The 16,517-nt window shown below is 44.7% G+C and overlaps 2 protein-coding genes across 3 annotated transcripts; both read left to right on the forward strand.

The window, feature by feature from the left end:
• Positions 1-2,634: 2,634 nt before the first annotated feature.
• Positions 2,635-11,236, forward strand: HMCES (5-hydroxymethylcytosine binding, ES cell specific). Of its 2 annotated transcripts, XM_075183611.1 has the most exons (8): positions 2,641-2,732; positions 3,809-3,876; positions 4,755-4,965; positions 6,022-6,165; positions 6,302-6,421; positions 6,664-6,824; positions 8,103-8,295; positions 10,634-11,236. In XM_075183611.1, the coding sequence occupies exons 3-8, from the start codon at positions 4,777-4,779 to the stop codon at positions 10,829-10,831; spliced, it is 1,005 nt and encodes a 334-aa protein (XP_075039712.1). In that variant the 5' UTR covers positions 2,641-2,732; positions 3,809-3,876; positions 4,755-4,776; the 3' UTR covers positions 10,832-11,236. The 2 variants fall into 2 exon arrangements, with proteins under 2 accessions (XP_075039711.1, XP_075039712.1); XM_075183610.1 differs by lacking the exon at positions 3,809-3,876 and having other exon boundaries at positions 2,635-2,732.
• A 4,236-nt stretch (positions 11,237-15,472) lies between these two features.
• Positions 15,473-16,314, forward strand: LOC142099765 (histone H2A type 2-B-like). The gene is made up of 2 exons (XM_075183612.1): positions 15,473-15,562; positions 15,639-16,314. The coding sequence occupies exon 2, from the start codon at positions 15,648-15,650 to the stop codon at positions 16,026-16,028; it is 381 nt and encodes a 126-aa protein (XP_075039713.1). The 5' UTR covers positions 15,473-15,562; positions 15,639-15,647; the 3' UTR covers positions 16,029-16,314.
• The last annotated feature ends 203 nt before the right edge of the window (positions 16,315-16,517 follow it).

Consider the following 16,517-nt stretch of genomic DNA (forward strand, 5'->3'; position numbering starts at 1 on the left):
AGCACAAGTTGATTGATTGCACTTCCTTGGGCAAAATAGTTGACCACAAGTTGCAAAGAATCTGCATCAGGTCGGCACAATGACTGGAGTGTACTCCAATATCTCTTCATTGATCCCAAAACACCTTGTGACGTTTGGTAGAACATTTTCCCAGTAAGCGGTTATCCTCAGACCGGCCACAGCAGCAAATACAGCTAATGGTGAATTTCAGTATTGATGGATTATTACTACTGTGGCTTAGTTGTCTGCTGTAAGTAACATAAACTAATAAATGATGAACTGTTACAAGACACATTGGGTCCTGACACCCGCGCAGCCTCAAATTGAGCAGTTAAGTGTAAACTAAAACTTCATTGTGCTGGGAGCTGATGTATTGAAATTGCTAAATATATTTTTATCCTTGAATTATGGCAGCTAGGGTCCAAGGTGAGTCATGGAAGTGTATATTTGTGTTTACAAAGCCAACATTAAATTGTTTAATGTGCAGAAGTATTTAATTACACAACCCCATTGGCTTTCGGGGATTTAAACCATACTGGATGTGAAGCGAATATACTATATCTTTGAGGAAATTGCGATATGCAAAGAAACACGTCAGTACTAATTAATGATCACCCCTCTGCCATATAAAACCAGCACGCTGATCGATGCATAATGTACTGGACACAAGAAATCATTACTAGAAAATGGAAGAACTTCTTGTTTTATATTACCTGCATAAAGACAAATATTCGGGATATGGGATACTGGTGAGATTGCACCTAGCTATCGTTTTGAGAACTCTGAATTGATCTTGAGACATGTTCCCAATGAGACTGTTTGTTTCTGTTGGGATGAGTTTTCTCACCTTTGCAACTTTTGCTGGGTTAAATAAAGCAGGCCTGGCCAACCTGTGGCTCTCCAGGAGCTGGGGAACTACAAATACCAGCATGCCCTGTCAGCTATCTACTGGCATGTTGGGGCTTGTAGTGTCACAACACGTAGAGAGCCACAGGTTAGCCAGGCCTTGTACAGGTAACTTGTATAACTTATGTTGATTTGACATTACAGGTTTGGCAGCTTAGGGATAATTTGAGGCACTGAAGTTCTCTTTCTGATATATTTAATGGAAGCCACTTTTTTAAAAAAAAAAAAAAAAAAATGATGACCAACAGAGTAGTAAAGCCACACAGCCAATCCCAGTCAATGGCTTAAGTACCAACAGGTCTAGGACTGTGGGTATATTTGGAATATTTATACCAGGGCATTTCCACTCCCCCTGGTGTTTCAAGAAAAATACAACTGAAAACAGGATTCACAAATGATATGTAAATAAAATGTTCTTCTATTTAAACTTTATCTGTAACTGTGATATACTTGTTTTTTTTATTTGTTTTTTTAAATTAATAAATCCTTTAACTGACCGTTGTTGTTTTCTTTGAGATTGCAGCATTGAAATGTGTAAACACCAGGGCATAAAAAGACTTAACCTGGAGCCCATCATCACATCATATAACAAACATTATCGTAGTACTACGTATGAGAGTTACAATAATAAGAAAAATAATAAACCTTTCTAAACGGTCACCATAACAATGTACATGATAAATGTGTCACAGGCAGAATTTGGGGATAGCAAAATGTTTGGAATTATTGACCTAAAATGCAATCTTTCTTGCTAAGAAATTGAGCATTAGTGGTTAGTAACTTGTTAATGAATCTACTGGTAATTCACAATATTTTTGTCTTAATGTACATTACGTTCCTACAAATGATGTCAGTTTTTTGTATGGGATGAAGACGCCATTGCAGTGATCATCTCACGCAGCAGAATGATTGGACCCAGCCCTGCTCAGAGCCAAGGAGACAAAAAAATAATGTGATAGCAGGTCATGTGACTCATATAAGGCCCAGTTTCATAGGGGCCACTGCAAAAGTGTGCCTGTAAGAGCTCCTCACAGTGGAATTGATATTTGTAGTGTAGTTTTAGTTTCCCTGTCTGTCTGTAGAATTTAAATAAGTGGTAAATGTATATAAAACATCATCTATTTTTTTTAACCAACATGTTACAGACTTCACAATATTCTGGACAAATTAAAGCAAGCTCTCAATCGGCCCAACCCATGAGCCCTTACACCCATTCTGTGCTCCCTTCCAATAATGACATGAAAAATGCTACTTTTCAGGTTCCAGGCCCCTTTTAGCTTCTGAAATTCGGGACTGTTTTGCAAACATTGGGATTATTAGGAGGTATAATGTGACCAAGTGTGCTTGCAAATCTCGCCATTAGGTACAGCTGCCATTAGCTGTCACCTCTTCCCCAAAATCCGTTTATGTTTCATGTCTGAACATGTTCTCACCCTCCAGGCTAACCTGTGACACTCCAGGTGGTGTGAAACTACAAGTCCCAGCATGCTTTGCCAATATATATCAGCTTATTGCTGGAAGGGTATGCTGGGATTTGTAGTTTCACAACACCAGGTTAGCCAACACTGCAATAGGCTAACACTAACTCTCCAGCACGACCTTGCATGCTGGGACTTGTAGTTCCACAGCTGCTGGACAGACATATCCCCGTCCCATGCTCTGCTCCTGCACCAGTCACCTCCAGCTGTCAGTCACTCTGTGGCCCCGCCCTCCCCGGACTGGAGATCACGTGACCCAGTGACGTCAGCTCCCCTCCTCAGGTGGGGGTGGTGCAATTACCCGCCCGCTGCAGGGAGAACATGGAGCTGTGACTGCACCTCTCCCAGGTCAGTGTTACTGGTTTATTACTCATTGTTCAGTGTTACATCGCTGTGTGCATGGTGCAAGCTGCAAGCTGCAAGCTGCAGCAGCCTGTGACTAACAACTGTTGTGGAACTACTAGTCCCAGCATACTGTAAATGCAACATGTGATGTGACTCCCAATGCGGTGGGACTACTAGTCCCAGCATACTGTAAATGCAGCATATGACTCCCAATGCGGTGGGACTACAAGTCCCAGCATGCCAGGCTTCATACTATAAATGCAACAAGTGACTCTCCAGCTCCTGTGGAACTAAAAGTCCCAGCATACCATACTTAAAAGCAGAGTTGTCAACTTGTGACTCTCTCCAGGTGGTTTGGACCTTCAAGCTTTGCTGGGACTTGTAGTTTCACAACTTGTGGAGAGCCACCGGTTGCCCATCTCTGCCGTACAGTATGAGGCTTTCAGTAAAATATTAACAATTATAATCGAGGGGGAAATCAGTTAACGTGGCGGGCCTCCGGAACGGTTGCAAAGGCCCCTCGTGTTACTGCAACATTGCGGATTTCTCCGGAAACCTTATACGGGGTGGATTTTATCAACCCTTCTAAAAAGGGAAAGTGGAGGTGTTGCCCATAGCAACCAAACAGGTTTTCTATAGTGACTGGATAAACAGCAGCTAGAATCTGGTTGCTATGGGCAACACCTCCACTTTTCCGTTTTAGAAGGTTTGATACATCTACCCCTATGAACGCTGAGTTCATAAGGTTAGAATACGCTGGTGTGCAAAGGGCCAGCGCTACCTTCATAGCATATGAAGCTTCAGCCTGCGGCTTTGTGGTATTTCAGATACGTCCCAGGGGATCTATTTAACTGAAAGTAACTGCATCCTGTACACAGCTTGTAATTATACAGTTTTAAATTCCGTATGTAATATTTCAGACTTACAATTATTTGAATATAAATGGTAAGCATGAAGTTTAGAGTCCTCAATTATGTAATTGCCAAATGCGTTTTATAAACACTGTCTGCTCTGTAGATTAAAGCCTATTTTGTTACTAAAACCTGACGATCCAGTATACGCTTTGGTTTATTTGACAGATATAATTAAATAGCACACCACAGTGCACAGACGGCAACTGAACCTGTGTACGTAGCCGCAGGCCAAGGTGACTTTTAATATTCATTATGATTTACGGTTAGGGGTAACGTATCTCTTATAATTCACACAGTTTAATTGAAATAAAAACATAAACAGAATTAGTAATGTGTATGAAAATACATAGAGATAAACATGCACTCACATGAAGTGTTACATACACACCTTATTTCATGCAATATTTTTTTTGGTTTTTATTATAACATAATTTTTTTCTTTTTACCTCAATATCCCTGCGCCTCTGCTGACAGTGCAGGTGGCAGCAGCTGGGAAGGTGAGAAGTGTATAATCGCCACACTCTGATGTCCGAACACAATGATTATACAAATCTTCTTTGCATATACCCATGTTATATATATAATTTGCATATTGGGCTACAACAAAATGTCTGCCTCCATTGTCTGAACCTGTCACCATGGCAACTGCTTAGTGCTTGTGACACCCATGTGATACCACCCTAATAGCTAAATATAATTTAAAGATAGATTTATTTGTGGAATGTAAGCAATAAGACACATGGCTTATAGCAAACCTTCGAAAAAGGAAAAGTGGAGGTGTTGCCCATAGCAACCAATCAGATTCTAGATCATTTATCCATTACCTTTTAGAAAATGAAAGCTAGATTCTGATTGGTTGCTATGGGCAACACCTCCACTTTTCCTATTAATAAGGTTTTATAAATCTACACCTACGGCTTATCTGTAGCCCCCAAATTCCTGGTAACTTTCACCAACCTCAGTCAATTTTATGACATAAATTTCTATGAAGATCCAGCCATGCGTGGGCGTTGCTGTTATAATGCTATATTTGTCCTCCATGCTTCATGTTACAGCATCGGATTACATAGCGGTATACATCTTTGAATGTTAATGTCTCTTCATATTTTAGCCCCTGTAACGCTATTTACGCAATGTGTGGACGCACTGCTTGCACTCTAGCGCCGGAGGAAGTCGGTAAAGCTTGTGAATATCAAGACAAGCAGGGACAGAGAAAATGTCCACAGTGGAGGGAGGGGGATTCGGGCAAATACCATCCGTCGTATAACAAATGTCCCCAGTCGAACAGCCCCGTGCTGCTGTCTCTGAAGCATTTCCAGAAGGTAAAAATGAATTATTAAATTAAAAGACTGCAAAGGAAAATGCTGAATCTTTATTTGTTTCAGGCTGTTACATCTACAAATATTAAGTGCAAGTCATCTGGAGACTGATACTGAATTTGTTTAATGGTTTCCGCACGCAGCCCACAGTAATGACATGACTGTCTGTAACCGTTCTCAATAACTTGTGAAAAGAGAGAGTATCATTTGTGTGGTCATGTAGATGCCAATCCTCCGGGTTACTTCATTTCATAGCTGTTTAATATTTATACAATGAGATGTTTTACAAACTTTATTGAGCATTTTTGCCGCTAGAACATATGTAAACGGGTCTAAAAATAGAGCTCACGGCTTGTAAAGACCTGGTGCCCACTGGCATTTTTACTAACGTTTGGCCGCATTTCATTTGCACATCTTCTTCCATTCACTTGTGTTTACCTTAAGCAAGCACATTGGGAAGCCTAAGGGACTTTTAATGACCTCAAAAAAATTAACTATTATTATTTTTACCCATTTTGCCTATATAAAATATATTCCAATATGCTACTAAATAAATTCTTATCATTCCCAAAAAAAAAAGAAAAACATTTTCTTTACATAGGTAGACTAAAAATTGGTAATAAGTAAAATTAGAAAAGTTTATTTCCGGTGAAAGGAACGAATCTCCAAAACACATAACCGTGTCTGGTCATGAAAGGGTTCCACATATAGGGAAGCAGAGTCCGCTGCTTACACTGGAGAAACATTGATTGCATATGTGAAGCTGACCTTTAGAGATGAATATGATTCACTTATGTGGGAATGGAATTAATAGAAAAATAACTGGAGGGATAAAATCTATAATTCACATTTTGAGCTTAGAAAAATAATATCTTTACGGAGTGGATCATGTCATGACTGGGGGGGTTCTAAGCGATTGTACATTTTGTACTTGAAGAACAGGCCCCGCCCACTTGAATGAAGACGGTTATTTCCTCTAAGACCCAGAGTATGCCTAACTATCAGGTACATGTGATGCCGTTCAGGAATTATATCTCTAATTACAATTCTTTTTAATAGGATGCCGACTCCTCTGAGCGGGTCCTGGCTGCCATGCGCTGGGGTCTAATCCCGTCCTGGTTCACAGAAACGGACCCAGCAAAAATGCAATATAACACCAGCAATTGCCGCAGTGATACCATGACCCAGAAAACTTTGTACAAGGTCAGTGCGTAAAACTCTCGTTGATCCTTTTAGTTGTTCTGTAAACATATTATTTATTTTTAAATACCATTGATTGTAGAGGTGAATGGTTCATCCGTGTTTGACCGCCCGTAACATTTCTGCTTTACTCCTGCAGGGTCCGCTGTTCAGAGGCCGGAGATGTGTGGTCCTTGCGGATGGATTCTATGAGTGGAGAAGGCAGGACTCAGTGAAACAGCCGTACTATATTTACTTCCCACAGATCAAAGCCGAACAGGTATTACCGCTGCAATGTTCTATACGGTGGTCCAGGGAATAAAACATACGTGCCTCTATTTAAGTATGAAGCCTCAGGTGATCTCGTCTCTGATGTTAAGCTGGATTTCCCCCTTTAAATATAAGACCAATAACTGGGTTTATGATTATTACTACATTTCGCTTAGTACTGATGTGTGCTGTGGGCAGGAGGACCAATCAGAAGCTGCAATTTAAAATGAGTCCTCTCTTTCCTGCTCCCAGACTCCAGATACAAAGGCGGACACAGAGGGGGGTAGCTGGAGGCTGCTCACCATGGCCGGGCTGTTTGATTGTTGGCAGCCGCCCAGTGGCGGTGATCCTGTGTATTCCTACACTCTCATCACGGTGGACGCTTCCAAGAGCATGGACTGGATTCATGACCGGCAAGTAAAATTTCTGTTACCTATTTATTATAGTGCTGCTTTCGGATTATAGACGAGGCAACCAAGGCCCCAGAAACTATATGCGCTGCCCCCAGCCACACAGCACCCGCCGCCGTCCTGGTGCGTCATTGCAGCGGGCAGTGAGAGAAACGAGATTGTTTCACTTTTCAAAAAACTTAATCTCACCTGTGAGTGAGAACACACCTAATGCTGGCTGACCATGAAGGTTTAGTATTAGAGACTCCCCCCAAAGGCTATTTCATGGGGTCCCCACACATTAGTCCAGCCCTGTGAACTAATCTTTGCCAAAAATACTTTTTAGTCTGCAGCGTCAGTCAGATCAATACGTATGTGACACTGCGCCTGTCGTTCTGCTAGTGAAAGTGATGAACAAAGTGTTTTCTGTGGTCCTTTCTCTCTTCCTCTGGTAGACGTTTTGGTGCGATCAGGAGTGTGGCAGGTTTTCAGCACCCGTTCAAGTGGAACCGATGCTTCCTGTACAGACCTGGGTGACCTCTCTTCCTCTCTGCGCTGCCTGTGTCGCATCCTTGTCTGTAATGTGATCGGCTTATTTTTACAATAATTATGAAAATTAATTGTTTTCCTTCTGTATGCTATATTTGTTTTCATTTTGTCACACACATACGTGAAAATTTTCATGAAACTTCAAGCAAGCCAGAACATCATCATCATCATCACCATTTATTTATATAGCGCCACTGATTCCGCAGCGCTGTACAGAGACCTCATTCACATCAGTCCCTGCCCCATTGGAGCTTACATTCTAAATTCCCTAACATACACAGACTAGGGTCAATTTTGATAGCAGCCAATTGACCTACTAGTATGTTTTTGGAGTGTGGGAGGAAACCGGAGCACCCGGAGGAAACCCACGCAAACAAGGGGAGAACATACAAACTCCAAACAGATAAGGCCATGGTCGGGAATTGAACTCATGACCCCAGCGCTGTGAGGCAGAAGTGCTAACCACTGAGCCACAGTGCTACCAAACACCATGCGTACTAGTGAAAAAAAAGTACACCGTGTGTTACACAACCGACAATGTCAATCAAAAATGTGTTTTATACATTGTAGAAATCCACATTCCTCTTTAGAAGAGCAGGGTGTGAAGGGTAATACTAAAACAAGAAATAGTGCACAACTGTTAGGGGGAAATATGTGGTTCAGAGCTCTATTCTTGGTAGAATTTCTTCCATTTTTGCTTTAAATATGTTGTTTTATTAAATCTACACTTGTCATGTGATCTTTTGTCTGCAGAATGCCGGCGATACTGGATGGAGATGAGGAAATCAGACAGTGGTTGGACTTTGGGGAGGTTCCCGTAAATGAAGCTTGTAAGCTTATTCGCCCTATCGAAAATATCACCTGTCACCCCGTCTCCACGATCGTGAACAACTCTCGAAATAACACCCCAGAATGCATTGCTGCTGTTATTCTGAACAGAAAAAAGGTATTTGTAGGCTCAAATTATCTGGGGCTGATTATGGTCACTGGAATAATTTTGAAGTTAGTGGCAATTTAAAGTAGTTTCCTGATACTTTAATATTTTGGTGTGGACAGGACCTTTAAGAACTCTTAATAAGTACATTGGGGAGCGTTTTGTGAATTAAATAATTTGCAAGTCGGGTGCTCAGTACTGTACCTATAAATAATGGTGACATAGATAGTGGGTAATGGTTACACTGGATTAACAGAACTGACTCTTCTTTCCTCATCCTCTCTTGCTCCTTCCTCAGTGCCTTGTACAGGGGCTCTTGCCTTATTTTTATTGCACTTTTACACCTCTGAGTGACAGCTTCAGCTGGAGCGTGGCAGGGTGTGTTTTTCACCCTCTCTGTCTGCCGGCTTCAACCACTGATGTCCAATTCCACCCCCTCTATCCACGGCCTCATCTGTGGGGTAAATGGACCTTTGGTGTGGAGGGACTAGATATGCCGCTCTCGTCCAAGTTGTTTCAGTGTCCCAGGCTGCAAGGGCTGAATGGCAGCTACAGTGCGTGGTCCTCCGGAGATAACCGTCTGGTTGTTTGAAGATGTTGAGCCTGCGGAAGTGTAAGTCCCCGGGAGCCTCTCTTTGGCAGAGTGCAGGACCATTATTAATGGTGACGCGGCTGACCTTAGAGCAGGAGTGGCTTCGGTTTTACAGGATACTGTGCTTGCTATCTCCATGCTCTAGTCTGGATATCTAGTTCTGCCTTCCCAGACGGCCAATGAGGACAATCTGCTGTTTTTCCAGGACTTCACCTCCTCAGGAAAATGCTTTATCCTGTCCCTCTGCTCTCTAGCTAGCCTAGTTGTTAACAAGTGACGCTCTTATTCTTTAGAGGCTCTGGGAATGTCCGATTCCTAGGAATCCATGTCAAAAAAGAGAAGCACAAAGCAAAGTCAAATGCCAGAGTAAATTATCTGCAGATAAATCAGGTCACCTTTGCACTATGTGGGTCCCTCAAACACCCCAGAACTTGGTGACAACTGTAAGTCGTCTTATCTACAGACTAGGATTAGGGGTGCAGCTGTGGTTGTGGCGCGTCTCCTCCTCTTCCGTGACTACTGGGTCCCTTCATCAGTCAGGGATAGCGGATGTTGTTTTCAGAGTTCATATGTATCAGTATTATCGGATATCAATATTATAGATGCTCACTATTATATTCCCATATGGGCTGACCTCCAGCAGTTCCTCTGCTTTGTTTTCAGGGTGCTGACTGCTGTTTCTGGTGACCTCTTTTGCCCGCTCAGCCCATGGGTCACCACGACCATGGCCTCTATGGTGGCGTTTCTCTGTGATTGTTCACGGAGCATGTTTTGATGAAAGCCCATCCAGGGATCTGACGGTTCACGCTCTTCGGTCCACCTACTGGTGTCTCACAGCTGCGTCATAGACCCAAATTGTTGCAGACTCTCAACTTCTCTGGTTTCCTGGACCTCCGTTCTGACATGTTCCTTGAGGCTATTTCTCCCTTTGGACAAAATTGTCTCTCTACAGGATTTAATATACCTACTTCTGACTATGTGAATAAGGTGGGGACCATGGATGCAGTGCCTTACACTAAATTCCACACACGCTACATTCAAGATGGACCTCTCTGTGGAACATGTCCTTTTGGGTATCTTGAGAATCCCTTCCAGCTGTCTCACCGGGTCTTTTCCTTCCTGAGACAGTGGATGGATATCTGCCATCGTAGAGTGGGAAGAGCCTTTTCGGCTCTGGTGTGGCAGGTAGTTACTATGGATGCCAGTCTCATGGCATGGTGAACTGATTTCGTTAGCATTGTGCCCATGGTACGTGGTGTTCTTGGAAGTTCATCTTACCCATCGATGCGCTGGAATGTTCCTCAACAATTGAACAGTTAAGGTCCAGACAGACATTGGTGGTGGCTTATCTGACCCCTCATGTGACACTCCGAACCTAGGCCACAAACATCTTGCATATGTAATTTCCACTTCTCTGTGGCGGTGTTAGGAGGGAGGAGCTTTATTGACTGAACAGGCATATAGTGACTGACAGCATTGCACACTTGCTTTGCAGAAATTACTATTTGTTTTGGTGGATTTATACACAAGGGCAGGTCAGTGATTGCACAGCCGCTTAAATGAACTACAATCTCAATTTTTTGTGACCTATCAGATCCCATTAGGCACTAGCCTAAAAAATGTGGGAGGGGCTTGAGCAGTCTGGAATGGGTCAGGTCATTCTGCAGTGAAATGTCAGAGTAAGACTGAAAGTGTCAGCTTTGGGGTTGGGATCCCTTTTAAATATTCTCTTTGTTCTTTTTATTTTATTTTTCTCAGGAGCCAACTCTCAGCACCAGTGGTAAAAATATGTTGCTGTGGTTACAAAATAAGTCGCCAAAGAAAGAAGAACCAGAAGGCATTAAATCACCAAAACTTTCTCAGTTTGCCGTGTCGCCCAAGAAGACCAGCGCGGGGTTAATGCATCAATGGCTGAAGAAGGAAGGAGAACCTTCTCCCAAAAGACCAAAGAGATAACTCTGTGTTCCCGACTCACTACAGTTCCAAACGGGGAATGAGATTTACTTGTTATATATTGTTCTGTATTAAAGCGTTTTAAAGTTGAACCTAACAGATGCAGGAACAGGATCCCGTACCTCCCAATGTTTATTGGGATAGATAAAAGCCTGACCCACCCAATCCCGTGCTTCTAAGCTGTCCAATCACACCCATTTTCTAACTAACTCCACCCCCATTTTGTTTATCCCCACCCCTTTTTGGGTCTATGAATCCAAAGTGTTGTCAAGCGTAGGATCCCACTTTTTATAGTTATTGTATTAACATCACATCCTAAAACATCTGCCATGGCTTACGTTTAACTGATACTTTCTTATGCTTTGGTTATAAATGTTTAATAAAGTTCAGATTTATGCAAAATAATAAGGTATATTTTTCTTGTTTATTTTTTATCATGTTCTGTTGATTTGGTTGGTAATTTAGTTGTTTTTCCACCATACAAGCTGAATATTGGAGTGACCAGTGCTGAAAATATCTGTTCAGATTGACTGGATATAATCAACCAGAATGGAAAATCCAGTATAAGAGGGAGGGTCGGCCCCCGGGTGTAGTGGCTTCAGAACTGTAGCAGGGCTGTGATATGCTGGAGTCACTGACACCACAAACCACTATCCCTGGTAGAGGTGGGGTTTATACATTACTCCGTTTCCCAGCATGGTTGTTAGGAACGACACTAAACATTGCATTTGTTAAACATTTATGGTTAACAAGTAACGATAAAGCAGCAGACTCGCAATTGAACAAAACACAGCAGCAGCAAGAATGACACAAGTAGATTACTGAAAGCAAAAATATTAGGTTCCCAAAAGCCAAGGAGCAGTCGGAGAAAACACAACCCCTCGGTTGCTGAACACCTACACAATTGTCGAATTCTGTTGTCTGATGGATTAAATTAATAACTATACTCCAAGTGGGTATAAGAAAGCACTCCCACCAAATAGGAGGAATCCCAACACCCCGTAACCCCTCCAGCAGGGGACGGGATAATTATTTTAGAAGGAATGAAATACCATCTGGTACAGGGGCAAACGCAGGATTTGTAGAGTGGGGTTTCCACGCCGCCAGTGGGCGTGACCAGCATGCATGAGGGTGTGGCTATAATATTAGACAGTGCTTGGCTGCTCTCCAACTATTCCTATCCCCATAATATACATGGACAATGCTGCGTGCACTACTGATAGGTGCACACAGCTCTCCCTTTTCAAACAGAGCCGTGTGAAGTGGGGGCAGGGTCCAGCCACCTCAATTATACAATGCCCTAGGCTTGGAGGGGGGTTTCCAGGCACTAGGAACCCCCCTCGGTTTGTCTATGTGGTATATATTGAGGCCTTCTATGTCTAATGCGCTCCCTGTCCTCCGCCTCTAAAGTGATGTTCGACTTTCTGCAGCTTTTGACACTGAAAGCTGCATATGCAGAGTCAATTTGATTATCACTTGTTCAGCTGGAACCTGATTCGGTGACGTCTTGTTGAACGTATGATAACTGCTTTTATTACGCTGTTTAGGTTTTGCTCTCTGATCAGTTTTAATCCTTTGATACAATTGTCAGAAAACCTCATGTGGAAGGAGAACACAATCATATAGTGTAGTAGGTTGATATATAAAATGCAGTGAGAAGTCCATCCAGAGAGATTTTCAGAAAGATTGTTGTCTCCAGAAACAGGGATAGTGTCACCCCCCCCCCCCGGTTTATAATTCTCCCCTACAGTATTGCACTTTCTCCCTACTTTTTGAAAAGCAGCATAGACAAGACTCCCCCGGAGACAGCTGCATTCTTCACACTTATGTCTTAAAGCTCCATCAATAGTTGGGTATCCATATATAGACAAAATTAGAGAATCTGGTGCATTATCTTCAATAAAATCTTAATATTTAATGTAGAAATGCACTTACAATGTGCAAAACAAACGAGCACACAATACATAGATCATGGTTATCTTAAAAACAGAAAGTCTGCTCCTACTGGAATCAACAGTGGTAAGATATTATAACAGCAATATTCCCTGTTCCAAGGTACAGGTCATACGGCTGAACGCACCTTAGGTGAATAGGCCACAAGCACATAAGAATCATCCCCAGGACCTGATTAGCCAATAGGCTGATTAGGCTGCAGCCTAGGACATGAGACTTTTGGGGGGAGCAATAACAATTTGGGGGTGCAAAATTTACAGGGTGCAAAGATGGCACGGTGGCTCAGTGGTTATCACTTCTGCCTCACAGCACTGTGGTCATGAGTTAAATTCCCGACCGTGGCCTTATCTGTGAGGAGTTTGTATGTTCTCCCTGTGTTTGCGGGGGTTTTCTCTGGGTGCTCCGGTTTCTTCCCACACTCTGAAAACATACTAGTAGGTTAATTGGCAGCTATCAAATTGACCCTAGTCTGTGTGTGTGTGTGTGTGTGTGTTTTAGGGAATTTAGACTGTAAGCTCCAATGGGGCAGAGACTGATATGAGTGAGTTCTCTGTACAGCGCTGCGGAATTAGTGGCGCTATATAAATAAATGATGATGATGATAGCAGCCATGTTGTTCATTTTGAGGGCGTGTGCACATGTGGCTTCAACTACTCCTGGCTTTACCGCACTGGAAGTCATTTTATGCTTCGAAATTCTCTTAAAACACCTTTTTGTATTTTTTTCCACAGCTCAGGTTGATACAACATAAAACATTTATGTCTGACATACTCTGCTACAAGGGAAATTAAACGTTGTGCTTAATCACTCCACCACTGGCAGAGAGATTAACGAATGGAGTTTCAGGACTTGCTGAGGATTTTCAATACCAAAAGTCATGTATTGTCCTTTTTAGAGAATACCTGTCCCTTGGGGACTGGTGTCTGATTCATCTCTTGCTTACCAGCCTCCTACAGCTCTCTGATGCATGACACTCCCTTCAAGTCTCTTAAAGCTGCTGTGTAACATTGTGTATCATGCTGGCTGAGCATGTGTCCTAAGTGGGAATACTTGTAGAAATACATTTTATTTTAACAAGCATCAATGACTGTGAATGCTACAGGCATGTGGACATTGACCCAACGCGTTTCAGAAAAAAGTGGGTATAGGTCTATTGCTTTACCACTGTTATACACACTGATACATCAAATAGGTATTATAGGACTGACTTGTGTGTGGCCAACTTTAGTCAGTGACTTTCATGAAAAGAACAAACCTTCATTTGTATTTACTTTCTTCCATTACATTTATTTTTATATCATGATTTTACAAAAACACATCAGAGCAATGTGTTTCCTTTTAATATAAAAATCCTTTGCTCTCAGGATATAAGGAACAGCACCGCCCCTCTAAGAGAACTTATTACATCTCTACAATGCAAAAGTGATTTATAGTTTTCACCTATAAGAATATGTCACAGATGTGAAGTATGATAGGTTTTAGTTTATTTTATTTTTAACTTTAGTTCCACAGCCAATAGTGTGCAGTACATATTTGCTATCAGGAGTATTTATTAGTGTGCAACTCATTTTAAAATATACATAATTTACCAATTAGATTTCACTTGTGAGTCATGTGGAAGTCTAGAAAATCAATGTACTATTGTCAGTGCCTAAGGACAGGATCATGGACCACTGATCTATTGTTGTACAATCTACACATATTGTTCCCCACTGCTGGACTTCATCCATTTCCAGCGATCCTGGAAGTGATCTTATGGATCATATGTATAAATGTCACTATCAAGGTCATCAGCTCCGTCCCACCGCCGGGGTCTGCAGGTCATCGGCTCCGTCCCACCGCCGGGGTCTGCAGGTCATCGGCTCCGTCCCACCGCCGGGGTCTGCAGGTCATCGGCTCCGTCCCACCGCCGGGGTCTGCAGGTCATCAGCACCGTCCCACCGCCGGGGTCTGCAGGTCATCGGCTCCGTCCCACCGCCGGGGTCTGCAGGTCATCGGCTCCGTCCCACCGCCGGGGTCTGCAGGTCATCGGCTCCGTCCCACCGCCGGGGTCTGCAGGTCATCGGCTCCGTCCCACCGCCGGGGTCTGCAGGTCATCGGCTCCGTCCCACCGCCGGGGTCTGCAGGTCATCGGCCCCGTCCCACCGCCGGGGTCTGCAGGTCATCGGCTCCGTCCCACCGCCGGGGTCTGCAGGTCATCGGCTCCGTCCCACCGCCGGGGTCTGCAGGTCATCGGCTCCGTCCCACCGCCGGGGTCTGCAGGTCATCGGCTCCGTCCCACCGCCGGGGTCTGCAGGTCATCGGCTCCGTCCCACCGCCGGGGTCTGCAGGTCATCGGCTCCGTCCCACCGCCGGGGTCTGCAGGTCATCGGCCCCGTCCCACCGCCGGGGTCTGCAGGTCATCGGCTCCGTCCCACCGCCGGGGTCTGCAGACTTTCCCCGGCTGATACAGATCTCTGCCCTGACATGAAACAGGCACTCAGCCGGGTGAGGGCGTGTCTATGCAAATCGCGGGTGAGGGTTTCGTCCATTGGGAAGGAGGGAGCGCTCCAGCGCTGGCCAATAGACGCTGCGTGTCTGGTAGGAGAGGCCGGGGTGGGCGGTGCTTCCCTTCATTGCAACGCTTGGTGGGCGGGGCTTCTCCCCATTTCACCGTTGGGTAGGCGGCGCTTCTTCCCATTGCCCCGCTGGGTGGGCGGGGCTTACCCCATTGCAGCGCTGGGAGTCGCGGAGTGCACATCGCGCAGCTGGTGATCGCTACAGCGGGAGATCCCGAGCACGGTACGGCTCCGCCAGCGCTGCGGGTTGTTGGGCGAATAATCCCCGAACTGACGCTAATGTTCGTGTCTCCCCGCAGGTGTGAGCGATGTCAGGACGAGGGAAATCCGGCGGCAAAGCCCGGGCCAAGGCCAAGTCCCGCTCCTCCAGGGCCGGCCTGCAGTTCCCCGTAGGTCGCGTCCACCGGCTGCTCCGCAAGGGGAACTACGCCGAGCGGGTGGGGGCCGGGGCCCCCGTCTACCTGGCCGCGGTGCTGGAGTACCTGTCCGCCGAGATCCTGGAGCTGGCCGGGAACGCCGCCCGGGACAACAAGAAGACCCGCATCATCCCCCGGCACCTGCAGCTGGCCATCCGCAACGACGAGGAGCTCAACAAGCTGCTGGGGGGGGTGACCATCGCCCAAGGGGGGGTCCTGCCCAACATCCAGGCTGTGCTGCTCCCCAAGAAGACCCAGACCTCCAAAAAATGAGCCCCCTCCCCTGGTCCGTGCACAGGGGGGGCTTCTTAGTGATCACTGGTCCATGCTGTGCCCATGATGCCAGGTGTTCTGTGCCCCCATTCTAGCATCACAAGGGTTAATCAGCTTTTAGGTATAGAAGGGATTCTAACCCCAATTACTATATTAGTCTTTTATATGCAGGTGATGGGTGCAAGCCCTGAAGAGTAGTCTGTGTCCCCAATTCCTATGTCTGGGGTTAATCCAGTGGATCCCAAACTTTTTCAGTTCAAGGCACCCTTAGGGTGTCCATAATTTTTTCAAGGCACCCCTAAGCCAAAATAATTACCAAGTAGTCCCCCGCCTTGCTTACCACTGGCCCTGGCTAAGGCACCCCTGTGAGATTGCCGAGGGAGCCTAGGCCCACGGTTTGGGAACCACTGGGTTAATCACTACTTGATAAGAGTTGGGTGCTCAGTGCTCCCATTTCTGTATCACATGTGTTAAATCCTGTGTGTATGA

The sequence above is a fragment of the Mixophyes fleayi genome, chromosome 8 (assembly GCF_038048845.1).
Source record: "Mixophyes fleayi isolate aMixFle1 chromosome 8, aMixFle1.hap1, whole genome shotgun sequence".
In the NCBI taxonomy this organism is placed as follows: domain Eukaryota; kingdom Metazoa; phylum Chordata; class Amphibia; order Anura; family Limnodynastidae; genus Mixophyes; species Mixophyes fleayi.